Source organism: Melanerpes formicivorus, unplaced genomic scaffold (assembly GCF_026170545.1).
Source record: "Melanerpes formicivorus ecotype bairdi unplaced genomic scaffold, bMelFor1.0.p_v2 SCAF_11, whole genome shotgun sequence".
Taxonomy (NCBI): domain Eukaryota; kingdom Metazoa; phylum Chordata; class Aves; order Piciformes; family Picidae; genus Melanerpes; species Melanerpes formicivorus.
Genome location: NW_027142363.1, coordinates 10,500,234 through 10,527,042, shown reverse-complemented (window position 1 = coordinate 10,527,042; position 26,809 = coordinate 10,500,234). Strand labels below are relative to the sequence as shown.

Below are 26,809 nucleotides of genomic sequence, written 5' to 3'. Positions count from 1 at the left end.
TTAGTGCAAAGTACATTTAGATTAGTCATTAGGAAGTTCTTTACTGTGAGGATGGTGAGACACTGGGAGAGATTGCCCAGGGAAGTTGTAGATGCCTCATCCTTGGAAGTACGTAACACAAACTGAATGAGGGTATGAGCAAGCTGGTGTAGTGGGAGGTGGCCCTGCCCATGGCAGGGGTGGTTACGATACGATCTTAAAGACCCCTTCCAACTCAAGCCATTCCGTGGCTCGCCCGCAGTGACGCCGCCGCCGCACGCCTGGCCCTGCCTCCTGCCCGCCCTCCGGAAGTGCTGCGCTCCTGCGCTCCGGCTTGTCCTGCCTCTCGGCGCTCGCGGCCGGTGCTCAGCGCTGCCGCCATGGGGGGCAAGAACAAGCAGCGAACCAAGGGCAACCTGCGGGTGAGTGTGTCCCGCCAGGCGGGAGGCGGCTGCGCCTGTGAACCTCGGCTCTCTGCTAGTGGCTCCGGCGGGGCCGGCAGGCGGCTTGGCCGGGGAGGGCGACGGGGCCTGGGCCCGCGCCTCGGCCTTGGGTCAGGGGCTTCCGGCACGGGCGGCTGGGTTAAGCAGCCCTTGCCCAGCCGGTGCCTTTGGGGGTGGAGCGCTACTTTTAGGCCCAATTTTGGGCTCGTTAGAGCTATGGCCACCGCCGGTCTTCAGGGGCGACTCAGCCTGGGCCGCGTTTCAGGGGAGTGGGACTGCAACTTCCTGTGGTGGTTGTACGGGTTTTCCAGGCAGGGGCAAGGGTAGGGGGCTGTAGCTGCAGAATCACCACCGACTTAAGTTCTGAAGGTATCGGTGACTACATTTAGCGTGGTATTTATTTGATGGTTTTCTTCCGCCCCTCTGGAGAGCGTTAGAGTACACCTGTCGTGGTGTCTCTGCCTTGCCACCGGGCTAAAGTAGTGTGACATCTGTCAACTGTGGCACTAGCTCAGAACAGGGGAATTGTAGGTCAAAGATTGTATTCAGGTTATATAATGCCTAGAAATCTACTCTGTGCTATGTATTTAGAGAAAACTTGGAAGCAACTTGGAAACTTTTGGACGTGATGATCTTGAAGGTCTCTTCCAACCTGGTTTATTCTATTCGCAATGAAGCATGTCCTGATAGTTGAGGTTTGCATTCAGAAAGAAAATGGATTAAATCTGTAGACACAGTAGTCAGCTAAAATGTATAAGAAGAACAGTACAATGCATTTCAGCAAATGGTCATTACTTGAAAACAAAACCCCAACAAACTCACAAACCCACAGCTGTTATTAGAAAATAAAAAGTATTTGATTTACAGGGTATCAGGAGAACATTAAAGTGGTGGTTTGGTTTGGAACAGTCATTTCAAAAGCGTGTGGTTGACATAAACAAGAGCTGCTGATATGATGAGCAAGATGTTGACTTAATTGGGGCAAACTAGAACAAATTTTGAAATTCAAAACACTCACTGTAGTACAGACCATATAGTATTATACCCTGTTACATATCTAGGTGTTTGCTCCATTTCTCTAAGTTTTACTTGGCCCTGTTGTTGCTGGTAACATCCTTTGTTATATGTGCGTTCTTTGGGAGCGGTATTGGTCCACATACAATAACATGAGAACAACTGAAAACAGAAGTAGTAAAGGAGGGTAAATTGTTTCTGAGTTGTTCACTTACTGAATAGAATAGAATAAACCAGGTTGGAAGAGACCGTCAAGATCATTGCATCCAACCCATCAACCAATCCAACACCACCTAAACAACTAACCCATGGCACCAAGCACCTCATCAAGTCTCCTCCTGAACACCTCCAATGACGGCGACTCCACCACCTCCCCAGGCAGCCTATTCCAATGGGCAATCACTCTCTCTGTATAGAACTTCTTCCTAGCATCCAGCCTGAACCTCCCCTGGCGCAGCCTGAGACTGTGTCCTCTTGTTCTGGTGCTGGCTGCCTGGGAGAAGAGACCAACATCCGCCTGTCTACAACCTCCCTTCAGGTAGTTGTAGAGAGTAATAAGGTCACCCCTGAGTCTCCTCTTCTCCAGGCTAAGCAACCCCAGCTCCCTCAGCCTCTCTTTGTAGGGCTGTGTTCCAAGCCCCTCACCAACTTCGTTGCCCTTCTCTGGACTCGTTCCAGCAAGTCAACCTCCTTCCTAAACTGAGGGGCCCAGAACTGGACACAGGACTCGAGGTGCGGCCTAACCAGTGCAGTGTACAGGGGCAGAATGACCTCCCTGCTCCTGCTGGCCACACTGTTCTTGATGCAGGCCAGGATACCAATGGCCCTCTTGGCTGCCTGGGCACACTGCAGGCTCATGTTTAGCCTACCATCGACCAGTACCCCCAGGTCCCTCTCTACCTGGCTGCTCTCCAGCCACTCTGACCCCAGCCTGTTCCTCTGCATGGGGTTGTTGTGGCCAATGTGCAGAAGGACTACTTTGTTATCCCTTTTTTGTATGTGTATGAAACCAATATAATTTTCAGTAGGTATTCATGGTTTATGAGCAAAGGGAATGCTGATTCTAAAAATAATTTTCTAGGTCAAGCTTACACATGGCCCTTTTTTGTAAGACTTTGTTTTAAATAGGAGATTAATTATGCAATATAAATGGGACCATGATTTCAAATGTGTGATGCATGCACAATAAAATTACTGAAGTTAACTGACTTTTTCACCCTTTTTTTTTGTTTGTTTTGGTTTTTTTGTTAGCCCTCTAGCAGTGGCCAAGCTGCAGAGCTCCTTGCCAAAGAACAAGGAACAGTGCCTGGCTTTATTGGCTTTGGAACATCTCAGAGTGATCTAGGATACGTTCCTGCAATCCAAGGAGCAGAGGAAATAGACAGCCTCGTGGATGCTGATTTTCGCATGGTGTTGCGAAAACTTTCTAAAAGGGACATCACAACAAAATTAAAAGTAGGTTGATCCTTTATCCCTCCTCTTGGAGTACTTAAAACAAACAGTCCCATCAAATTACAGAATATCTCTCTGACTTCTTAAATCCTGCTCTTGATTTTTAGGCTATGCAAGAGTTTGGGACAATGTGCAAGGAAAGAGAAGCAGAAGTTGTTAAAGGTGTTCTTCCTTACTGGCCAAGAATTTATTGTAAGATCTCACTAGTAAGTATTAAAAGTGTCTAATGGACTTCTCTGGATACTTCCTATGCAAACCTCTAAGACAATCTTTGCTGATACATCTAATTTTGTCAGAATTATTGACTTGTTCTAGGAAAATCTGAAGTTGAGGGAAAGTCTTTATTCTGGAGGTGTTTCCGTATTGGCAGTGGGTGGAATCTTGAAGCATTGATGTCTAGGGTTTACTCACTGGATGGAGATAGCTGTTTGTTAAACCTTTACATTACAAATATGACAAGATAAATGTTCTCATGAAAATTTCTTTTATGTAGATTCCAGAATGGCTGAAGAGTCATTTAAAGAAATTATTTATATGTATCTATATATATTTGATCTAGGACTAATGTTTGACCAGACTTGATAGTAAACTGAAGGAATTAGATTGATTCCTAGCATTTCTTTCAGGAGCCAAGAGCATAGATCATAGTATCAATCAGGGTTGGAAGGGACCACAAGGATCATCTAGTTCCAACCCCCCTGCCATGGGCAGGGACACCCCACACTAAATCAGGCTGGCCAGAGCCTTGTCCAGCCTGGTCTTAAACACCTCCAGGGATGGGGCCTCAACCACCTCCCTGGACAACCCATTCCAGGACTTCACCACTCTCATGGTGAAGAACTTCCTCCTCACATCCAGCCTGAATCTCCCTGCCTCCAGCTTCATTCCATTGCCCCTAGTCCTATCACTACCTGATATCCTGAGAGGTCCCTCCCCAGCCTTCCTGTAGGCCCCCTTCAGATACTGGAAGGCCATGATTAGGTCACCTTGGAGCCTTCTCTTCTCCAGACTGAGCAGCCCCAACTCCTTCTGTCTCCATTATCGTGATGTTGTAAATTCATACGTAAATAATGGATGATAATGCACAGTTTGTGTAAGGTTATTGTAGTCATTTTAATGTAAAAAGTCTTTTCAGAGCTTCCTCATCCTCTTGTCTTTCTGTTAAATGTTTGTATAAAATGGAAATTGAAACTGTAGTTGGGGATATCAGGGAAAGGTTACAATTTTCAATGTACCACACAGTGAGAATATGACACTGCTAAGTTGGGACTCTCCCCTTATCTAGAGATACCAAGACTTTCTGTTGTTACCTCTTTTCACATCTGTACAGCCTGAATCGTTATGAGAATGTCTGAATGGAGAGGCAGCTTTTGCTTTTTGTCATCACTCCTTTGAAGTACTCAGCATGAAAAGTACATATTTTTTTTAAACAGTAAACCTTTCTCTTGTTTTAACAGGATCATGATCGCCGTGTTCGAGAAGCAACTCAGCAATCTTTTGAGCAACTCATTCTTAAAGTAAAGAAGCATTTAGCTCCTTACTTAAAAAGTATCATGGGATACTGGCTGATTGCTCAATGTGACACTTACTCCCCTGCTGCTTCTGCTTCAAAAGTAGCTTTTGAAAAAGCTTTTCCTTCAAGCAAACAACCTGAAGCCTTAGTATTCTGTAAGGATGAAATTCTTCATGTGAGTTTATATGTTTGTATTTCTTCAAGGCTTTGTGTTTGTTTGTATTTCTTCAAGGCTTTGTATTGAGCATATGTCAAATTTTATTGCAGATTGAAAATTTATCATGCCCCCATCTATTCTTCATGCTTAAATTTCTTTCTCACCTGACAGTTTGCTTTGGCTAATGTGAGGAGAAGACTCTGTCCAAGTCACATCCTCTTTTTCTTTTTTTTATGATCCATCATATGTAAACTTTTTTGGTTTGTGTCAGTTTAGTGCCTTATTACCAGAAGCATATTCACAGATTGCGTTGGGTTGGAGGGGACCCTGAAAGGGCATCTTGTCCAGCTGCCCTGCAGTGAGCAGGAACACCTCTAACTAGGTCAGGGTCACAATGAGTCTCATCTTGAATATCTTCAGGGATGGGTCCTCAACCACATCCCTGAGCAACTTGTTACAGTATTTTAGCACTCACTGTAAAGAACTGCCTCCTTACGTCCAACCTAAATCTACCCTGCTCCAGTGTAATAACATTGTGCCTCATCATATCGCTACCAGCCCTTCTAAAGAGTCCTTCCCCAGCCTTGTTGCTCCCTTGTTGGCTTAGTACTGCAAAGAATTAGAAAGTTTTGATTCAAACAGTACCACAGCTGCTGTGTTCAGAAGGAGTTGATTAAATTTTGTTCTTGTTCATTAGTGTGTCTAAAATGTGTTTGGAAGACTTGACTTGGGGGTTGTGAAATTTTATTGTGGAGATGTCTCCAATATAAATATTAGATTCTCATGTTCATATATATGTTTGTTTTTTTTCCCCTCTAGGTGCTTCAAGATCACCTTCTGAAAGAAACACCTGATACACTCAGTGACCCCCAGTATGTTTTAGCTTGCTTTAAAGTATGGTTTAGTCTTGGTCTGTGGTGGGTTCTCTGTGCCTGGAAATACTGGATTTAGTTTTGTTTCAAAAGATAGAGTAGTCATTTGAGTTCAGACCCCCGCAAGTTTCTCTGGGAAAGTGTTATCAGTTGTCTGAGTCATGTTTCAGCTGTTTTAGGAGTAGCATGTTTCAATACCTGGAAGATGAGGTGACTTGAAACTTTCTGATGTTTAAGATGTGATTTGGTATCATTAGAACCTCTGGCAAGTGTACATATTTACATTGATGCTGTTGCTGAAATCAAAGGAAGGGCCCAGAAAATCTGTCTTTTAGTTCAGACAGTTGAGAAGAGCTTGAGAGGCCTGCTGATTTATGTATGGTTCACTTTAATGTGTTTTTGTTTTCCAAGAACTGTACCGGAGGAAGAAAGGGAAGCAAAATTTTTCCGGATTCTGACCTGTTCCTTGTTAGCTTTAAAAAAGTTGCTTAGCATGTTACCAAAGAAAGAGGTGCATTCACTGGAGGGAAAGTTAATGTCACTGCTGTCCCAGAATAAATTTTGGAAATACAGCAAGCACAACGTACCCCAGGTGACTTTTTTTTGTTTCTTCATTATTTTGGTTGATTTTAAAGGTAATACACTAAGGCTAAGCAAGTATTAATTACTTTTACTCTACAAGAATGATCTTTGTACTTCACTGAATTGTGTTAGAAACAGCCTTCAAATTTTTAGGCCTTAAATAGTATTACTCTAAAACTTGCCTGCTAGCCTAATTTGTTGTTTCCAAGCTACCATCATCTTCTCCTTGGCAATCTGTCATTGTTTCAAGTGCATGTGAAAGATACAAACTGTGCCAGCTTAGTGGTTGTGGTGTTAGTGCTTTTGGATTTTCATTTTTTTTAAAAGCCATTTTATTTGTCTTTGGTCTGCTAAGCTCAGTAGTGCATAGAGGGTGGTAGTATTTTGTAAAAATATTGTGGTGCTTTTGGGAAAACATTAAAAAATCTGCTTTAACATACTTCTAAGTTTATTAAAAAACCCGTTTATCACCAAATTCAATAGGCTTATCAAATTTATCTTTACTAACATATCTTTGCTGATGTGGTAAAATACAGGAACTGCATGTTGTAACTTACAGTGACTTTAAAAAGGGTGTTGTAAGCTAAGGGGAATGAGAAAGTGTTGTCACTTGACTAAACCTTTGTTTTTTCTGTGCTTTATGTCAGGTTCGCTCAGCTTTTTTTGAGCTGGTTTCTGCTTTTTGCCAGTACTTGCCTGAGCTAGTGAAGGCTGAAGCACCAAGAGTTTGTCCTGCTGTTCTTCTCAGCATTGATGACAGTGATGCAGTGGTGTGTCCTGCTCTTTGGGAAGCTGTGCTTTATGCTGTCACCACTATTGAGGTAATGTTGGAAACCTTATTCTTGATAATAAGAATTCAGAATTAGGTACAGGACGAGGCTCTGGCCAGCCTGATCTTGTGTGAGGTGTCCCTGCCCATGGCAGGGGGGTTGGAACTAGATGATCCTTGTGGTCCCTTCCAACCCTGACTGATACTATGATACTATGACCAGTTAAAATAGTCATTTTTATGAAGAATCCTTTAAGCATTATTAAAGAGAAGCCTTTAATTGCAGTTTGCTAACAAGAAAGGTCAATTGATTTTAAACAATACAGAAATATTATTGCATTAACTTCTTAAATGCAGAAGCTGAAGTAGGGAGAAAGTGATTTTTCACAATAGTAGCAAGTCAATTTAAATGTTAGAATAGAATAGACCAGGTTGGAAGAGACCTTCAATATCATGGCATCCAACTTGTCCTTCACTAACTTGTAAAAAGCATAGAGGAATGTGATAACTTAGGGGAAACATATTAAATGTCTAGCTTAGGAGTTCTTCTGAGGTAGTATATGCACATTTCATTTACACTAGGTGTATTTCTTTCTGTAGGACTGTTGGAATCATGTAAATGCCAAAAAGGGAGTTCTACCAAAGCTATGGACAGTGCTTCGAGAAGGAGGACGAGGACTAGCTACTGTTATATACCCAAATCTCTTGCCTTTCTTCAGCAGAGTCCCTCCTGGTATTGCAGAACCAAAGCTGGAATATTTTAGAACTTTTTTCAGCTCTATACTTCAAGGGTATGAACCACAAATTTACTATGATTTTTTTCTTTTCTTTTAAATCACTCTTTTACATTTTGAAATGGGAGAACTGGTTTTCTTTAGGCATTTAAAGATAAGTAATGTATCATTTGGCTTGAAGATATTTAAATGTGCAGTAATAGTTTATTTGAGGAGACTTTCACTATCATTCTTGAAAACTACATCTTTTTGATTGTCTTCCTTGCCTAAAGTGTTCCTTGTCAAATCTTTGTGTTTATTCCATAAGAAGTTTAAAGTTAAAAATTGATTTAAGCTTAAGGATAGCTTTGGAGATGTCAAGCTCTTCTCACCAGTGTGTAATTGTTGCAGAGGTTATTGTGGACTAGCATTGTGATTGTGAAGTTCTTCTGATGCTGATTTTTAAAGGATTGAAATTGCTATGGCTTTTTGCCTTTGAAATGTGTCAAAACTATCATTTATATAGATGAATGTGCACTGTCTGCTTGGGCATATGTAAGTTATTTTATGAAAGACTGAAATGTAGCTTATTAAAACAAAAATCAGTTCTTAATTAATCTTGGTGTGGTCATTAGCAGAGCTCTTTTAAGAAGAGCCTTATGTATGGGTTGATTTTAAAAAGCATATAGATTTTTTTTCAAAGTAGTAAAATGGTTGTCATATTTGTCTTAATTTGTGTGGCCTGACTTTCCCTGTACACTGCACTGGTTAGGCCACACCTCGAGTCCTGTGTCCAGTTCTGGGCCCCTCAGTTTAGGAAGGATGTTGACTTGCTGGAACGAGTCCAGAGAAGGGCAATGAAGTTAGTGAGGGGCTTGGAACACAAGCCCTATGAGGAGAGACTGAGGGAGCTGGGGCTGCTTAGCCTGGAGAGGAGGAGACTCAGGGGTGACCTTATTGCTGTCTACCTGAAAAGGGGGTTGTAGACAGGCAGAGGTTGGTCTCTTCTCCCAGGCAGCCAGCACCAGAACAAGAGGACACAGTCTCAGGCTGCACCAGGGGAAGTTCAGGCTGGAGGTCAGGAGGAAGTTTTACACAGAGAGAGTGATTGCCCATTGGAATGGACTGCCCGGGGAGGTGGTGGAGTCGCCGTCGCTGGAGGTGTTCAGGAGGAGACTTGACAGGATGCTTGGTTACATGGGTTAGTTGATTAGGTGGTGTTGGTTGATAGGTTGGACGCGATGATCTTGAAGGTCTCTTCCAACCTGGTTTATTCTATTCTATAAACAAGTCACAGTTGTTTGGACACAAACTGGCTATGGCAAAACTGTTTTGGTGGCTTTATGGTTTGATGCTTTCTTTTTTTTTCCTGTGATGAGGGAAAGTGACACCCAGACTGAGGTGTGTGTAGCAAATTGCAAAGCAACTGACAGATAGCTAAAACAGTAGGCAATCTGCTTGACTGGATACGTTTCCTCTGCTTACACAGATACTGCTATGAATGCTAAAACTAGATGAAAAAGTTATTTTAATATAAATTATATTACATGCCCAGATTTATTGTTTATAGATTCTTTAAATATGTCATAGAATTGTAGAATTGTTAGGGTTGGAAGGGACATCAAGGATCATCTTGTTCCAACCCCTATGCCATGGATGGGGACACCTTACTGTATCAGGCTGCCCAGAGCCACATCCAGCCTGGCCTTAAAAACCTCCAGGGATAGGGCCTCCACCACCTCCCTGGGCAACCTGTTCCAGTGTCTCACCACCCTCATGGTGAAGAACTTTTTCCTAACATCCAATCTGAATCTACCCATTTCTAGTTTTGTTCCATTCCCTTTAGTCCTGTCATTATCTGACACCCTAAAAAGGCCCTCACCAGCTTTCTTGTAGGCCTCCTTAAGACACTGGAAGGCCACAATAAGTCTTCTCAGAGCCTTCTCTTCTCCAGACTGAATAGCCCCAACTCCCTCAGTTTGTCCTCATAGGAGAGTTGCTCCAGCCCACTGGTCATCCTCGTGGCCCTTCTCTGGACACATTCCAGCATGTCTAGATCATATTGAATTTGTTTCCATCTTGACTCCCATCAGTGATTCGATGACTCTGTTTTCATGTTGGTGGTGTCTGTATAAGAGCAACATAACCAAGGTTGCATATATGTTGTTACATGTGTGTGGTGGTTTCTCAGAAGCATAGATGACTAAGGGTGCCCTCCCTCCAATGGTGCCTTCCAACAGGTTGTCCAGTGAACGAGCAACAGCCAGCCTTTCGGAAAGCTCCGCAATATCAGCCGCGTTCATGGAGTGTCTGCGCTTTGCTGTACTACAGAAAATAGATAATGAAGATGACCAAAGGCAGATTCATCAGATGCTTATACGTGACCAGGTATCTAGTAGAAGTACTTAATATTGTTGTATGTATGTTTAATAAGTTAAGGGTTTGTTTCTGTGTTGAAAGCATCGCTAGATTTTATGGAAAAGAAGAATGTTACTGAATTCAGTCAATTCCTTCCTTCCTAGAAAATTATCCCTTTTACTGTACAGTGGTGCCCAATGATAGGACAAAGGGCAATGGGTGGAAGTTGAGGCATAGGAAGTTTCATGTGAATATGAGGAAAAAAAATTTTCACTCTGAGGGTGACAGAGTGAAACAGGCTGCCCAGGGAGGTTGTGGAGTCTCCCTCTCTGGGGGTATTCAAAACTCGCCTGGGCGTGTTCCTGTGTAATCTGGAGTAGGTGATCCTGCTCTGGCAGGGGTGTTGGTCTAGGTGGTCTTTCAAGGTCCCTTTCAGCCCCTGAAATTCTGTGATTCTGTGAAATTTAAATTACATTAAAGAGAAGGAAAAAGGGGGAAAAAAACATCCCACCCTGTATATTTTTATGAAGTGTCCAAGCACGAGTTACTCTGCTTTGTTTGTAATTGCTTCTGGAATGTTTTTCAGGATTGTACAATTTTTTGGTGTTCTAAAGAATAAAATGATCACCTACTTGGATCTCTGTTCCTTAATAATATTTTGTTTTGTCTTTCTAGTTAATTCCTCTGATTGATGCTGTACTTAAGGAACCCCGGCTACAAAACGGACCAATATTTTATCAAATAGCGGAAACGCTGAGCTCCTGGGAAGCCAAAGCAGAGCTTTCCAGTGATGATGGCACAAATGAAGTTTTCCAGGAGCTGTTGTCAAATTTTTGGGACCATCTTTTAAAAATGTGTGTATTTCATGTTGACACACTGGATGCTGATGAGAAATCATTGTTTGCTGTATCTGGTATGCTACAAGTTCTTCAGAATCCAAAGAATGCTGCAAAACCCAACACCAGGAAGTGTCTAAAAATCAGATTTACAGATGAGGATGAATCTGAAAGAAACACAGAGAATGGAAAGCTCACAGAACTGAAAAACAGTGACCCTGAAATACAGGCTGACTTGCAGCATAGTTCACTTTTAAGGAAAGAACATTTAGAGAATTTAGTCTGCAGCCTTGCTGAACTGAGTATTGTGTATGTCAATGAACAGAAGTCAGAACAGCATTTGAAATTTCTCTCTGCCCTGCTCACCTCTTTTTCTTCAAACAGAGTTTTTCAAGTACTTTTAGAGCAGGGAAATGATGTAAGCTCTCCTCAAGCTGAATCCCAGAGTGAAACAAAAGCCCATCGTGAGAGTCTGTCCGTACAATTTCTGTATGCGTATTTAATAACCTGGTTGAAAGAAGACTGGAGGAAAGACACGCACTTTCTGGTTGATACTTTGTACAGTGTGCTGAATTGTTGCAACAGTAATGATGAAAGGAAAGTCATTCTTGATGATTTAACAAAGGTATGACTGGTACATTTTGTTACTAGCTTTTATCAAAGTCGATTACTCTCTTTGTGGGCTGTGATTAACCATTTTATTTTGGGGCTGTAGAATGGAAGATATTTTATGTGAGCTTGGATAAACTCAGCATAAGGAAGGTAGACCTAGGGAGGATTGGCCGCACCTTGAGTACTATGTCCAGTTCTGGGCCCCTCAGTTTAAGAAGGACATAAAGACACTTGAATGTGTCCAGAGAAGGGCAACAAGGCTGGGGAGAGGCCTTGAACACAAGCCCTATGAGGAGAGGCTGAGTGAGCTTGGATTATTTAGCCTGGAGAAGAGGAGGCTCAGGGGTGACCTCATTGCCCTCTACAACTACCTGAAAGGTGGTTGTAGCTGGGAAGAAGTTGGTCTCTTCTCCCAGGCAACCAGCACCAGAACAAGGGGACACAGTCTCAAGCTACACCAGGGGAGGTTTAGACTCAAGGTGAGGAGAAAGTACTTCACCGAGCGAGTCATTGGAATGTGCTGCCCAGGGAGGTGGTTGAGTCACCATCCCTGGAGGCATTCAAGGGGAGATTGGATGTGGTACTTGGTGCCATGGTCTAGTCATGGGGGCTGTGTTGATAGGTTGGACTCAGTGATCCTCGAGGTCTCTTCCAACCTTAGTGATATTGTGATACTGTGATTGACATGACAGTGCCAGGGTAAAAGGTTATGACATAGGCCCTTTTTTGTAGGCTATAAATCTTTTTCTTTTGTTATTAAAAAAGTACCCTCAGAATTTATCTTTTCTTGCTTCTTTATACACTGTGCTTTTACACTAGTTATCAATGGCCTTTCTTATAAATACAGTTCCATATTGTCTGTGTGTTAGAGAAGGACTTAGAAGCCAGAAATAATAGAATCAGTAACTTTATTACTGAAACTCAGCAACTTCTGCTCCTCTCCTGCAGAAAATAAAGCTGTAAACCAAATAGTTAAGATGGTGTGAAACTCTTCAGCAAGTAATTTGCTAAATATTGTGGAATTTCCTTTTTCTTTTCAGATGGACCTGAAATGGATTATTTTTCTCCAGATAATTCAAAAGGTACCTCCTAAGATTCATTTTATTTTCATTTCTGTTTTGAGTGTTAGTGTTGAATGTGTTTGAATGGCTTTTAAAAATATAAGTAGTGATGATTTCCATAGCTTGAATATCTTGTAGTAACAGTTTCAGGCTGTTGTTTAACTGCATTTAAACCTTGGGGTAGTCTTAGGAATGAAATGATGATACCAAAGGAAAAGCATCTCCATCCTTTCTCTTTTTGAACATGTTTCTCTTTGAGCCAGGTTGATTTTTGATTTGTTTCTGTTCACCCTTCTAAGATAGAATAGGGAGACTAATAATTAAAATGATTTTTTTTTGTCATCACCCTTATGTCATACTTACAAGGAAATGACAGCATACCTTTTTTTCCCATGATATAGAGAGACTGACATATAAGACATATAAGATCTCAGGATCTCAGATAGTGATAAGACTAGGGGGAATGGAATGGAAGGTGGAGGCAGGGAGATTCAGGCTAGAGGAGGAAGTTCTTCACCAGGAGAGTGGTGAAGTCCTGGAATGGGTTGTCCAGGGAGGTGGTTGAGGCCCCATCCCTGTTTGAGACCAGGCTGGATGAGGCTCTGGCCAGCCTGATCTAGTGTGGGGTGTCCCTGCCCCTGGCAGGGGCGTTGGAACTAGATGATCCTTGTGGTCCCTTCCAACCCTGACTGATACTATGATACTATAAGTGAGGCATTGCCAGGGATGAAATACAAAGTGTACTAAAAATTTTTGAGCAAGATCTCTTAGTACTTGAGTTATGATCCAGTGCATTGGGCATATTACCTTTCCTTCACAGATACTATGTATTTTAGGAATCCTCCAGTTTTATGATTTTGTAACTTTGTCCTAATACTTTTTCCTCTTCCTGATTCATGACCTTCCATTTCTTTTTAGAAAAATTCAAATGCTGTAAATGGATTTTTATGTTGTAAATAGATTTTATTTCATCCAACCTGGTCATCCAAAATTATCTAACTAGAGTAGGCATTCCCTGGGCTTTATAGTTGGAGAAAAGGAAAAAGAAGAGTTTGCACAATGTGAGTTGTTTCACTCTAAAGTAGAGGTCTGACCTAGCCATAAGTTGTTATCTCTGACCAAAGATAATGTTGAGGGTGGGGGTTGTTGCAGATCTAGATATCTAGAGAATGTTTATGATAGATGATATGCTTCTCACTCTCTGTATACAAGTTTGGCTTATTAATCTAGTTAATACCTTCAAAAGGTTACCATTGTTATTTTCTTGTGATTCAGGCATGCTCAAGCACAGCAAAACTTAACTTAGTCTCTGACTGGCTGAAAGGAGAAACACTTGGAGGAAGACTTGTAATGCTGGCAGATGATCTGTGTCATCTGGGTTTAAAACCTGTAGTAGCTTCATCAGAATCGTCATCTTCAGAAAGGTGGACCCTCCTGAGCTTAGTTTTGTCACAACACATTAAAAATGGTAAGCATATATATTCCTTGGAGTTTGGAAAGTGTAAATACCACACTTAGGCTTTGTGGGAGGTTGAAAGGAATTTGTGAACTTCCAGAATACTGAATTTGTAACATCTAAGCTTTCTTTTCTAGGCTTTCTGTTTTGTTTGGTTTGGTTTTGGTTTTTTTATCTAACCCAGTTAGCCACATCCAGTTTAATTAAATAAATACTTAACTTACAACAGCAACCTTGCAACATTTTTGTCTGTGTTGCTAAACAAAAGTCAGTATTTAAAGAACAGATTCAGGTTTATGAGTCTGGGAAACAGGAGGAAAACTAAGTAAGTGAGTTATTAGCTGGTGTGCTGTATAGTAGTATTAAGTTTTAAACCATATTATCAAAACCAAATATACCTTCAAAACTGGAATATCAAAAGTAATGGTTCTGGGCCCATGCATGCATTGTCAATGCATTGTTGCAAGACCTATGAATTGCTTTGAGCTATTTTCAGTTAGATTTAATGTAGTTTAAAAGCTGTGTGCATGGACTTATGCTGTATACATGTTCTGTTTTTATGATAGTATCCTATTTAATTTCTTCCTTGCATTTTAAGGTATCTGTGATATAAACTTAAGAGTGCAGTTCAATTTTCTTGATGTTCTCCATGTAAACTTGTCATTTGTGTTTTGTTGAACTCAGCACTTGCTTTGATCCCTGAGGTGTGATGTGCTTCAGTTTACTTGAATGCTGGGCACATTTGTGGTGTTCTCAAGTTTCAAAGTTGCACCCAAGTTGCCTGCAGTGGATATTCATACACTGTGCATCCTTAAGTGCTATTTCTGTTACAGGAACTTGTGATGTAGAGGAGCACCAGGAAAAGCTGTTTCTTCTCTCCAGAGAGAGTTCAGCAAGTTTTCTTGCTTCTGAGTCAGCTGTGTTCTAGGACTCATTGTCCAACTACTTCTCTTTTTGTTTAGAGCTGGAGGTATTGCTGAGCTCACTTCATGCTCCCTGCTGTGTGACCTGTTTTTAATGCTGGTTGGATAAATCCAAGATCTTTCAGGAGCTATGGTGGTTCTTGACTGAGTGATTTAGGCCAAAATAGACTATGCAGACTTTCAAAAAGTGTTGTTTTTGTTTGGTTTGTTTTTTTGGTAGGTTATTGTTGTGTTTCTTTGTTTGTGTTGTTTTTTTGCTATGAGGTCTCTTATCTAAGTCTCTCAAAGTAAACTGTCATGGAATAAATGGAAGGGCCTTTCATTGAGCAGGAACCTGGCAGATGTAAGGAAGTAAAAAGGGATAAATACTGTAAGGATGATAATTGTTTCTGATAAAATATTCAGAGTAGTCAAAATTGAAACTTCATGGAGCCCTAGCAGTGTGTTGTGATACTGAATGATTAACTCCTGTCATTAAAAATTAAATTCAAAACTAGTAGTAGCAAAAGAATGCACAGGAGGAACAGAATTGTATCTATTTAATGGTAGGCTCTGAGCTATGAAAAATCACAAAAGAGGTCTTCAAGTCATTGTGATGATTCCCTTTAAGTGGCAGGCTGGTGTTCACCAAGTAGAAAAGGGCTACAGCTGATTGGGAGCTGCTGCGAAAAGAGAAGAGGACAAATAAAAATTCTTAGAGTATTGGTATGTCAACATCTTGTCTGCTGCCCATAGTTTTAGTCACTGCAACATTCTTGTTCACCTGTGTGTTTTTGAAAAAAGGTGTGTTAGAATTTAAAATGTACCCAAAGAAAAGTAGCAGGGGTTGTCAGGCAAATGCAGTGGCTTCTGATGGTGAAGGCAATAAAACAGACTGGAATTTTTCAGCTTGCAATGAAAGTGAAGTTGTAGTAAAGAGCTATAAAATCATCATTTGTATGGAAAAAGCAAGTGGGAAGACTGTTCATTATTTCATTAAATGGAGGAGCCTGAGTTTGTTTACAGATGTTTAGATAGGCTTGAGGAAAGAGAAAAGTATACTTCTGAATAGAGTTCATAAATAAATAATGGAACTTGTTGCCACAGGTTGCTGTGGTGTTTGAGGATAAATGGGATTAGATCCTGTGAGAAAGAGGCTAAGCATATCCATGGATGATTGATCTGACTGAGATTATTATATGCAATGGTCCAGGGTAATCTCTGGCTCACAGCCAATTGCCAGAAGCTGGGAGGACATAAAAGGGGAAGGGAATGCTCGCTTTTTGTCTAAGCTGCTTCTGGTGGTTTAGCGAAAGGATACTGGCAATGAGAAACGTCAGCTAGGCAATACAAGGTGACTGTGGAGTAAGAGAGTTTAGGTATACATTGGACTGAAACTACTTTGTGCTTTATTTTGCATTCAAAGTGAGTAGATAAATACAAATTGGTATGTATTAATATGATATCTTTGAGTTATGTTTCCAAAGAAATCAAAGCATTCTGTCTTTATCTATTCCCCAACAGAATCTTTGATCGGTGAGACTTACGTTGAAAGGATTATTGATAAACTTCAAGCAGCTCTGTCCAAAGCTAAGGATCTTTCTGAGGCTGGAAATACTGAACCATCAGTATCTTTTATTTGTGATGTAGCCTCAAGCTTTTTCAGCTCGGTTAAAGGGTGTTTACTGCTGCCATCCTCAGAAGACTTGCTACTTACCATCTTCCAGCTGTGTGCTCAGAGGCAGAATGCTACACACTTAACAGGTAATTTGGAGAAGCAATTTCAGCTAAACCTTGTCATATTTGATGATTGCATCTAAATTCTTTTTCATGCAACAGGTTCAAGTATATAAGGGAATGTTGAGTTTACAGATACTGAGCACTTGCAGCTACATGAACATTTTTACTTTTGATTTTTCAATGCTTTATTTTACTGCTACAAACAACTAATTATTACTAAACATCAAGTTTTGTACACCTTCAAAAGGATTTTGACTTTGTTAGTATCCCTGTGCTTCAGCTCTCCATGAGGCTGTGACGCTCTATACTTTCTGGAGTGTTACCTAAATCATTTAAGGTCTATAGAGTACAAAGAGCATTTTTTCTGGTTCATTTTGTGGTGTGGAAACACTGTGCAAAAAGGCACAAATCACTTCATTGAAGATAAGTATGTTTATTCTGAAACCATTTATAGTGGTCAAGTTACTCTGACAAATTGTGACCCATTTGTCTCTCCACCAGTGCTTTATTTGCAGACTGAGATCCTGATTTGTATTCTTTGAATGCAAAATTAGAAGAGTTTTTGCATTTAGAGTATTTGCATTTAGTGACATAGGTGCAAAGGAGAAGATGTTGCAGTTGTGTCCTGGAAATGAAGTAGGACAATACCAGCCTGCAAACTGCTGCTCCTCTGCAAATGACTATTGATGTAAATATTCAGTGTTTCAGTATTCTAAAAAGATCTACAGTTTCAAAGACCATACAGACATACTATAGTAGACAACAGGAACATGATTCTTACTGGTTTTGATTTTTGTTGTTGGTTCTTTGTTTTTCCTTGTTTCCCCTGCGATAGATTTGCTTGTGTGTAAATTAAAGCACACTTGGATGACTGGCGTAAATTCACTCGTGCGTCAACTTTGGAGTATGCAGAAACAGAGTACCTTCTTGCATAAATCTGCACAATGGGTCAAGAATCAAATTCTCTCTTCCTCCTTGGATGTTAAAAGGTAACTGATAGAATAGAATAAACCAGGTTGGAAGAGACCTTCAAGTCCAACCCACCTAAACAACTAAACCATGGCACTAAGCACCCCATCAAGTCTCCTGAACACCTCCAATGATGGTGACTCCGCCACCTCCCTGGGCAGCCCATTCCAATGGTCAATCACTCTATGAAGAACTTCTTCCTAATATCCAGCCTAAACCTCCCCTGGCACAGCCTGAGACTGTGTCCTCTTGTTCTGGTATTGGCTGCCTGGGAGAAGAGACCAAATGATGCACATTTCTGTTTTGTAATAGATTGTTCTCCAAAGTAAATGAAGTTCAGTGCTATGCTATTCTTTAGTTAGTTGGTGGCTGATAGAACTGAGAACTGTGGGTAGAGCGTAACATGAAAGGGCATTGGTATAGCAAGTATATAGTATTGATGCAACACACATATCATTAGAATAGAATAGAATTAACCAGGTTGGAAAAGACCTGTCATCCAACACTATCTAATCAACTAAACCATGGCACCGAGTGCCCCATCCAGTCTCTTCCTAGCACCTCCAGTGATGGTGACTCCACCACCATTGTAACAATCTAAAATAAAGCAGCTTTCTTTCACTGGGTAGTGGCAAACGTGTTTACAGTGTTTTCTCCTTCTCTCAGCCTTCAGGTTTTGATCTCTGCAGTTACTGATTTGCTGTCTAAGCTTATGGAAGCTGAAGGACAGTCTGGATGTCTTGTGGGAGCCTATGTTGAGCGTGTCATACCAAACAAAACCGAGTGGGGGAAATTGCATGAGTCTCTATCCACTGAGGTATGAAAATAATAATGGACTTAAAAGCAGCAGTTAGACTTATCATGAGTCTCTGCTCTTTAGGTGATAATAATTCTTTATTTAGATGTAACACTACAGTTATGAATATGTGTATGTCTGTGCAGAGGTTCTTTTCAGCCTCTGACCATGACAGGAAAAGCTAATCTATGAAACTACTCTTTTCCTTATGGAACTTCACTATCTTACTTTACAGTTCAGGAATTTCCTGAAGGTGTTATTATTTTGAAGTTAATTCTTCCTATAAAATTAATTATGTGAAAGACAGCAGTATCTGCAGAGGGACATGATAGGCATTTTCTGTCCAACCACCAATCTTCAGAAATCTTAATATTACTTGTAAAATATATAGAGTTCTAAAGATAAATATTTATTTCTGAGGCAGCAATGCAATTTCATTTGTTTTTAATATGCTAGAGTTGGGTCATCCTCACCCCTCTTGGTGTTGTGTCTTTCATTCTTTTATTTATTTTGTAATATTTCTGCTTTTTCAAGATTAAACAGATCATAGCTTTTGTATGCACAATTAAAATGGCAATTATTTGTTCATATTCTTTTTATGCATATACTACAGTGGATGCACAAACCCCTTTTGGAAGGAAGGCTCAGTATGAATTGTGAACCTTTGGGATCACATGTTAAGCTGTGCAGCACAACTAAGCTCCCAGGCCATCTGTGTACTTCAGCCTTATTGAGTAAAATGGTGCTACTCGTGTTGGAAAATGGTATAGTCCATGGAAATGATGATGCTGAAAGAAAGAAAATTGACAATATAAGTAAGTTACAATGGTAAAACTGGAAAGAATTGAATTTTATAGATAGTTGCAAATTAACCTTAATTGATAATTAGAAATGAATAGTTAGTTTGACATACATGTATGAGAAATTATCCTTTTAAATAGAATTAACCAGGTTGGAAGAGACCTTTGAGATCATGAAGTCCAACCTATCATCCAACACTATCTAATCAACTAAATCATGGAAACAAGCACCCCATCCAGTCTCTTCCTAAACACCTCATGATGGTGACTCCACCACCTCCCTGGGCAGCACATTCCAATGGCAAATCACTCTTTCCTAACCTCCAGCCTAAACCTCCCCTGGTGCAGCTTGAGACTATGTCCTCTTGTTCTGTTGGTGGTTGCCTGGGAGAAGAGACCAACCTCCACCTGGCTACAACCCCCCTTCAGGTAGTTGTAGAGAGCAACAAGGTCTCCCCTGAGCCTCCTCCAGGCTAAGCAATCCCAGCTCCCTCAGCCTCTCCTCATAGGGCTTGTGCTCCAAACCCCTCACCAGCTTTGTTGCCCTTCTCTGGACACATTCCAGCAACTTAACATCTTTCCTAAACTGAGGATCCCAGAACTGGATACAGTACTTACTTCTTTCTCTTACTTCTTTCTATCTTCCTTTCTGCTTTAAAAGTATGAGTATGCACAAGTATAGAGTTTGTATTTCTAGAACATTTTGTGATACATTCTATCTTAACAGAAGCTTAAACTTCAAAGTTGTTCAGCTCAGGCTTTGAGGCACCTGAGATAGCATGTAAATATATATATATATATATATAAATGTATTAAACCCACATTTTTAAAAATCAAAAACTCATCAATCAGCAATAGAAGTCAACAAAACCTTGACCTGGAACTTCATGCTTATGCACTGAATATATTCAGCAGTTGTTAGTAAACTAGAACTTTTATTTTGTTAGTTGCAGAACTGTTGTACTCATTACAATGGATTGAAGAATTGGAGAGTCCTCCTGATCTGCTTCTAAAGTATCTTCACATGTTAGAAGAAATGCACATCACATATGAGAAGTTCAGTGCACTTAGTAATACAGCCAGCCTTCAGCAAACAATATTTGATAGGTATGTAAGAACAAGTGAAACAGCACTTAACTGTGTCTTCATATTTTACATTGTATAGAGTATTGAATGCCACCCTCTTTCCTTATGTGTAATGATTCAAACTTCACCTAAATGCTTTTGTTATGACTGCATATAGATATATGTATATTAACCATGGTCTTTCTTCTCCTTTGAAGATCAGAGGAACATGGAAGACTCTGGTCCTTAACCATGGCTAAAGTGATTCGTGTGGAAAACACTGTGTCCTGCGAGATGAATCACCTGTTTAAGACAGCAGAAGGGTATCTTAATACTGTTGCCTATAAACTGTAGCTTTGTTGCAAATCTAGGTAATGTTGGATGGTACTGATTTTGGTGAATGACAGGACTGAAAGTGTGGTATTACGTATGTATGGTAGGTAAAAAATGAGACTTGGTTTAGTGTGTGGGATTAGTTACATCATAGGAAATTGGATCATTATGATCTGATGTTGTGTTTACTAGTAAAAGTTTTGGGTTTACTTCATTTTAGTGTTTTGCTTGTGTAAATAGGTTTTTGCCATTAACAGAGGGCAGATTGCATACCCTTCAGTGTCTATCACCTTTTCTGATTGAGGAAGAAAAGAAAGAACTTGTCTCCCAATGTGTGGCCAAACTTATGACATGCACAGAGACAGAGCTTTCCAGTACTGATGGTGAGTGTGTTCTTACCTCAGTCCACTTCATTAGAATTTAGGAATGTTACTTTACAATGTTTACTTTAAGATAAGGCATGTTAACTATAATGTGTAACACAGGTTGTAGGCTTCCCAGTCAAATTGTTGTTTATTTGTGGGTGGGTTGGTTTGTTTGTTTGCTTGTTTTTCCAGATCAGCAAAGTGCTGGTAAATGGAAGTGCAGTTTTTGTTTGGTTGGTATTGCTATGCATATACTGTACTTCATAATTAACTCAGTTCTTTGTCATCATGCTTATAAGGTATGTTCCAGTCCTCCAAAAAATCCAGGTAGATGAAGTTTTCCTTAAAAATGGAAAACAGTACTAATGCAACAGTAGTATCTCACTCTGAAAATAACAAGTAACACTTTGACAGTAATACTGAAATTCACAAGTTGCAGTTGCATTTACTTAATTATCTCTCCAAATTATTGCTTGGCACACTACTTTTTAGTAGCAGAAATAGATGTAAATCTTACCAGTGTTTTGGTTTGTGGCTTGTTTTGGTGTGGGTTTTTTGTGTGTGTGGGAGGGGTCTTGTTTGTTTGTTTGTTTTCCCTTCTCTTTGTTAACTGTTTAAACTAATAGTTAGTCTTATAAAAGTGTCTGGTTGGTTTGAGGATTCTTTTGTTGTTCTTGTTTGTTGTTTTGTTTGTGTTTTCCCTCTTAAGCTTGGGTTGGATATAGTCTTTTGCTTATTTAACAAAGGTGTCTCTAAATTAAGTGTGCAAAGAAGAAGGCTTAGATATTATCCAGGCTGTCTTAAGATATTAATGTTGAGTTCAAGTAAGAAGACCCAGTCACTTGACACATGTGCTAGTATTTGTTTTGTCTTGAAAATTATGACCTATTGAGTGTTAATTTCATATTACTTTACAGGAGCATTTGGGTGTCTTTCCATTTTGAACTCCTGCCTGAAGGACAGAAGTATTGACTTTGATCATCTACTACCTGGAATACTAAAAATCATAATATCTTGGAAAAATGACAATGATGATAGCTTTCTCTTTAGCTGGTGGGTACAACTTTGAGCTAGACTCCTTAAAAATTCCTATCTAAACCAAGAGTTTAAAAAATACAGTGTTTACTAACTCAAAGAAAAGCCACAAAATCAATTTGTAGGTTACAACCACCATCTCTAACATTACATTTTTTAAGCTGTTGTAAAAGAGCCTGGATGAGGCATTTGGTGCCATGGTTTAGTTGATTAAATGGTGTTGGGTGATGAGTTGGACTTGATCTCAAAGTTCTTTTCCAACCATGCTCATTCCTATGCTCATTCCTATGCTCATTCCTATGCTCATTCCTATGCTCATTCCTATGCTCATTCCTATGCTCATTCCTATGCTCATTCCTATGCTCATTCCTATGCTCATTCCTATGCTCATTCCTATGCTCATTCCTATGCTCATTCCTATGCTCATTCCTATGCTCATTCCTATGCTCATTCCTATGCTCATTCCTATGCTCATTCCTATGCTCATTCCTATGCTCATTCCTATGCTCATTCCTATGCTCATTCCTATGCTCATTCCTATGCTCATTCCTATGCTCATTCCTATGCTCATTCCTATGCTCATTCCTATGCTCATTCCTATGCTCATTCCTATGCTCATTCCTATGCTCATTCCTATGCTCATTCCTATGCTCATTCCTATGCTCATTCCTATGCTCATTCCTATGCTCATTCCTATGCTCATTCCTATGCTCATTCCTATGCTCATTCCTATGCTCATTCCTATGCTCATTCCTATGCTCATTCCTATGCTCATTCCTATGCTCATTCCTATGCTCATTCCTATGCTCATTCCTATGCTCACTACATCACTTAGTTTAATATATCTGTCTTTAAGTATGTAATAACTCATACTGAAGAAAATTACCTCAGCAGTTGAAGGGTTGAAGCACCTATTGTAGTGCACCAAGACAGCAGCAGTTTTCAAAAGCATTCATAGCTGACCAGCTGTTTTTTAGGTGTTGCTGAGTATTCAGTTCCAAATTCTGATTTCTTATTTGGATAGCAGAAAGCAAACTTGGATACCAAATGTAGGCATCTTCTTTTTAAAAACTTCTAGACCTGAAAATGTAACTTGGAAAGCTTCCAGCAGGGTGTGAAAAATACTGAGGTTCATTTGTGTTGAGTATAGTGAGAAGAATCTAGGCAACAAAGGTCTCAAAACTGCGTGCACTACTTGGGCCCTTTAGGGCTTCTATTATTTCTTTTTTCTAATTAGTAACTTAATTTATTATTTTTCTTACATTGATCTAGTAAATACTACTAAATATCATAATTTGTATAACTTTATTACTTGAATGAGTATGTAAATAGGATAATTTTAGTAACCTGTAGAACAGGGAAATGAGAAATTAACTCTGATGGCCTGTTTTGTGCCTGTCTACTGACTTACTTTATTAAACTTGTCAGCTAGTGTGGCATTTTGATTTTGAAAATGACAGTGTCAAAAGCAGAGCCTGCTGTTAAGACTAGTTTGTCCTAAGAGGAGAAGTGAAGGCAAGAAGATAGATACTCAGGTCTACAACATGAAGATATGTTAAGTTTTGGTTGTGTTTTCATTACAGCAATCTGAAAGAAACAAGTGCTCAGTTGGTCGGTTTCAACATAGAGATGATCCGTTACCTGCCCTTGCTGCTGAAGCATTCCACAGCTCCTTTGGCTGAGAGTGAATGGGACTTCATTATGTGCTCCATGCTGGCTTGGTTGGAGGTAATATGAAAGAGACTGTTAATAAGTATTGCATTGTAGCTTTTCCTAGGATCCTCCAGATGTCAGAGTTAAAAAATGGATAGCAAAATCAATGAATTTTTCTAGTCTTTCTGGCATGTTTGATTGACATTTCATCCTAAAACTTGGAAAGCTGCATGTTAAAAGCTTACCTGTCTATTTACCAAGTGGAAAGTGGGGTATCAGGATGATACAATAAAACATTGTAGAAGGCATGCCACATAGCAATTAAATTGGAGAAGTAGTGCATAAGGATTACCATAAGGAATGGAAATCAGAGTGCTCCAAGCTCATAGTATACAATAGTCTTAACAAATTTAATTTTGTTCCAGCTAATGTGTGTTACTTCTCTGGTACTTCAGAGTAACAATGACTATTAATAGCTGGCTAATCAGCATTTCATAGATAACTGATTTTAAACAGCATTTAATTCAAGATACAGAACTAAGAAAATAAACTTTGCCTACTGCATGAGTGCTTTTCTACACTGTTCTCTGGATACCACAGGGGTGTAGTTATCTCAGCAAGTATTCAATACTGTTAAATAGAATTGCACTAAATCACAGTATCAGTCAGGGTTGGAAGGAACCACAAGGATCATCTAGTTCCAACCTCCCTGCCATGGGCAGGGACACCCCACACTACATCAGGCTGGCCAGAGCCTCATCCAGCCTGGTCTCAAACACCTCCAGGGATGGGGCCTCAACCACCTCCCTGGACAACCCATTCCAGGGCTTCACCACTCTCATGGTGAAGAACTTCCTCCTCACATCCAGGCTGAATCTCCCTGCCTCCAGTTTCATTCCATTCCCCCTAGTCCTATCACTACCTGGGATCCTGAGAAGTCCCTCCCCAGCCTTCCTGTAGGCCCATTTCAAATCATTTGTCATTGAACTTTGGCAGAGGTCACCTGTATATAGGGAGATAAAATTACTTCCCCCTTGAAGTAATATGATATTTAACAATGGCTTTAGTGTGGCAGGTGTAGGTCTCTTTGTTGAAAATAATTACCCTTTATGACCAAAGACATTCAAAAATTTAACTGAATGTAAAGCAGTATCTGCATTTCAGTATCAAAATGATCACATGAAACATTAAAATTATATTCTAATGCTGTTAGGAAAAAAAGTTAGTGAACAGCAGACTACTTCTTTATTAATCAGATAAAGATAGATTCTCTCAACCTCTGGTTTTTGACTGGAAATTGCCATATGTCCTTTCTTGGTCACTTTCTTGATCATTCTTAGACTTTTTGAGGGCCTTAAAGCATTGATACTTTCTTTAAAAGAAAAACAAAGCAAAGAATCATTAAAAGGGTATGAACAACTTGTTGCATAGATTAATGCTTGGGAGTATTACTAATACTTTAAAATGCTGCTTTTTGGGTGTATATTATTAAGAAGAATAATGAAACGAAGGAGCTGTATTGGGTAAGAGGAAACGGGAGGAAATGTTTTCCTGATCACCACTTGAGTAATTTCCAGTTTACAGAAGTGTATTGCCAATTCTCTTCAGTTTGGAAGCAGATGCATGATACTGGTATGACTTTTTTATGTTTGAAAGAGAAAAATGAGAGCACTTGATGTATCCATTTTGGCTCACTTGTGTGCACACGTGCTCCAGATAGGCTACAGCTGTGTGCATTTCGGTTTGAATCCACTTGGTGGCAGCTCCTTTCTGTCATTTGAAAGATCACAGTATAACTAAGGTTGGAAACTACCTCAAGGATCATCAAGTCCAACCTATCAACACAGACCCCATGACTAGACCATGGCACCAAGTGCCACATCCAGTCTCCTCTTGAATGCCTCCAGGGACGATGACTCCACCACCTCCCTGGGCAGCACATTCCAATGACGAACGACTCGCTCAGTGAAGAACTTCCTCCTCACCTTGAGTCTAAACCTCCCCTGGTGCAGCTTGAGACTATGTCCTCTTGTTCTAGTGCTGGTTGCCTGGGAGAAGAGACCAACCCCTACCTGGCTACAACCACCTTTCAGGTAGTTGTAGAGGGTAATGAGGTCACCCCTGAACCTCCTCTTCTCCAAGCTCCCTCGGCCTCTCCTCATAGGGCTTGTGCTCAAGGCCTCTCCCCAGCCTTGTTGCCCTTCTCTGGACACATTCAAGTGTTTCAATATCCTTCTTAAACTGAGGGGCCCTGAACTGGACACAGGACTCAAGGTGTGGCCTAACCAAAGCAGAGTACAGGGGCACTATGACTTCCCTGCTCCTGCTGGCCACACTATTCCTAATGCAGGCCAGGATGCCATTGACCCTCTTGGCCACCTGGGCACACTGCTGGCTCATGCTCAGGCGGCTGTCGATCAGCACCCCCAGGTCCCTCTCTGTTTGGGAGCTCTCCAGCCACTCTGACCCCAAGATAATACCAGGGGAAGCAGTCCAGGATTCTAAATGTTGATGAAACTTGAAATAACTTTTAGCACATGCTACTGAAATGCAGATCATATTTTTAATACCTTTTCTGGTTTTTTTTTCTATATCTAAATATTTTTTTTTTCCTCCAAGGCATTTTAAAATGCTTTTCTGCAACTTTGCGCTCTTTAAAATTACACTTTCTGGCATAGACAGAGAACATGGACCATATTTTAAAGCCAATTTATAGTTACAAATTCTTCCTTTTCTTTTTTTCCTCCTAGACAACAAGTGAAAACCGTTCGCTTTATCATGTGCCGCTTGTGCAGATTTTTGCTTGTGTTAGTTGTGATTTGGCATCTGCTCTTAGTGCTTACTTTGAAGCTGCAACTCCTGAAACTACTGGAAACCTTCCTGTGAACTTGATCAGTGAATGGAAAGAATTCTTTTCTGAAGGAATTCACAATTTGCTGTTACCTTTGTTGGTGAAAGTCACAGGCAAGTATATGGCAAAGAGGGGGGTAATAGGCTGTCAGGCTATTCTGAAATGCACTTCATGGGCCATAGTTTTGAATTTATAGGAATATTATGTCAACATAGCTTATAAAAAAATTCACTTTCTTGAACACTTGTATAGCATACAGTAGATCAGTAAAGTAGGATAGAATAGAATAAACCAGGTTGGAAGAGACCTTCAAGATCATCGTGTCCAACCTATCATCCAATACCACCTAATCAACTAAACCATGCAACCAAGCACCCTATCAAGTCTCCTCCTAAACAGCTCCAATGATGGTGACTCCACCACCTCCCCGGGCAGCATATTCCAATGGGCAATCACTCTTTCTGTGAAGAATTTCTTCCTAAT

The 26,809-nt window shown here is 40.3% G+C and overlaps 1 protein-coding gene across 1 annotated transcript in view; it reads left to right on the top strand.

Moving 5' to 3' along the window:
• Positions 1–314: 314 nt before the first annotated feature.
• Positions 315–26,809, top strand: part of LTN1 (listerin E3 ubiquitin protein ligase 1) — a 35,649-nt gene continuing 9,154 nt past the window's right edge. The window contains exons 1-22 of the mRNA XM_068144476.1: positions 315–401; positions 2,688–2,891; positions 2,996–3,094; positions 4,346–4,576; positions 5,378–5,430; positions 5,842–6,022; positions 6,660–6,833; positions 7,382–7,572; positions 9,735–9,882; positions 10,528–11,313; positions 12,341–12,382; positions 13,637–13,829; positions 16,244–16,483; positions 17,295–17,448; positions 18,095–18,245; positions 18,838–19,039; positions 19,972–20,131; positions 20,308–20,412; positions 20,663–20,805; positions 21,705–21,840; positions 23,406–23,550; positions 26,226–26,439. Coding sequence (XP_068000577.1) covers positions 360–401; positions 2,688–2,891; positions 2,996–3,094; positions 4,346–4,576; positions 5,378–5,430; positions 5,842–6,022; positions 6,660–6,833; positions 7,382–7,572; positions 9,735–9,882; positions 10,528–11,313; positions 12,341–12,382; positions 13,637–13,829; positions 16,244–16,483; positions 17,295–17,448; positions 18,095–18,245; positions 18,838–19,039; positions 19,972–20,131; positions 20,308–20,412; positions 20,663–20,805; positions 21,705–21,840; positions 23,406–23,550; positions 26,226–26,439 — 3,994 coding nt within the window. The 5' untranslated portion in view covers positions 315–359. The remainder of the gene's footprint in view (positions 402–2,687; positions 2,892–2,995; positions 3,095–4,345; positions 4,577–5,377; positions 5,431–5,841; positions 6,023–6,659; positions 6,834–7,381; positions 7,573–9,734; positions 9,883–10,527; positions 11,314–12,340; positions 12,383–13,636; positions 13,830–16,243; positions 16,484–17,294; positions 17,449–18,094; positions 18,246–18,837; positions 19,040–19,971; positions 20,132–20,307; positions 20,413–20,662; positions 20,806–21,704; positions 21,841–23,405; positions 23,551–26,225; positions 26,440–26,809) is intronic.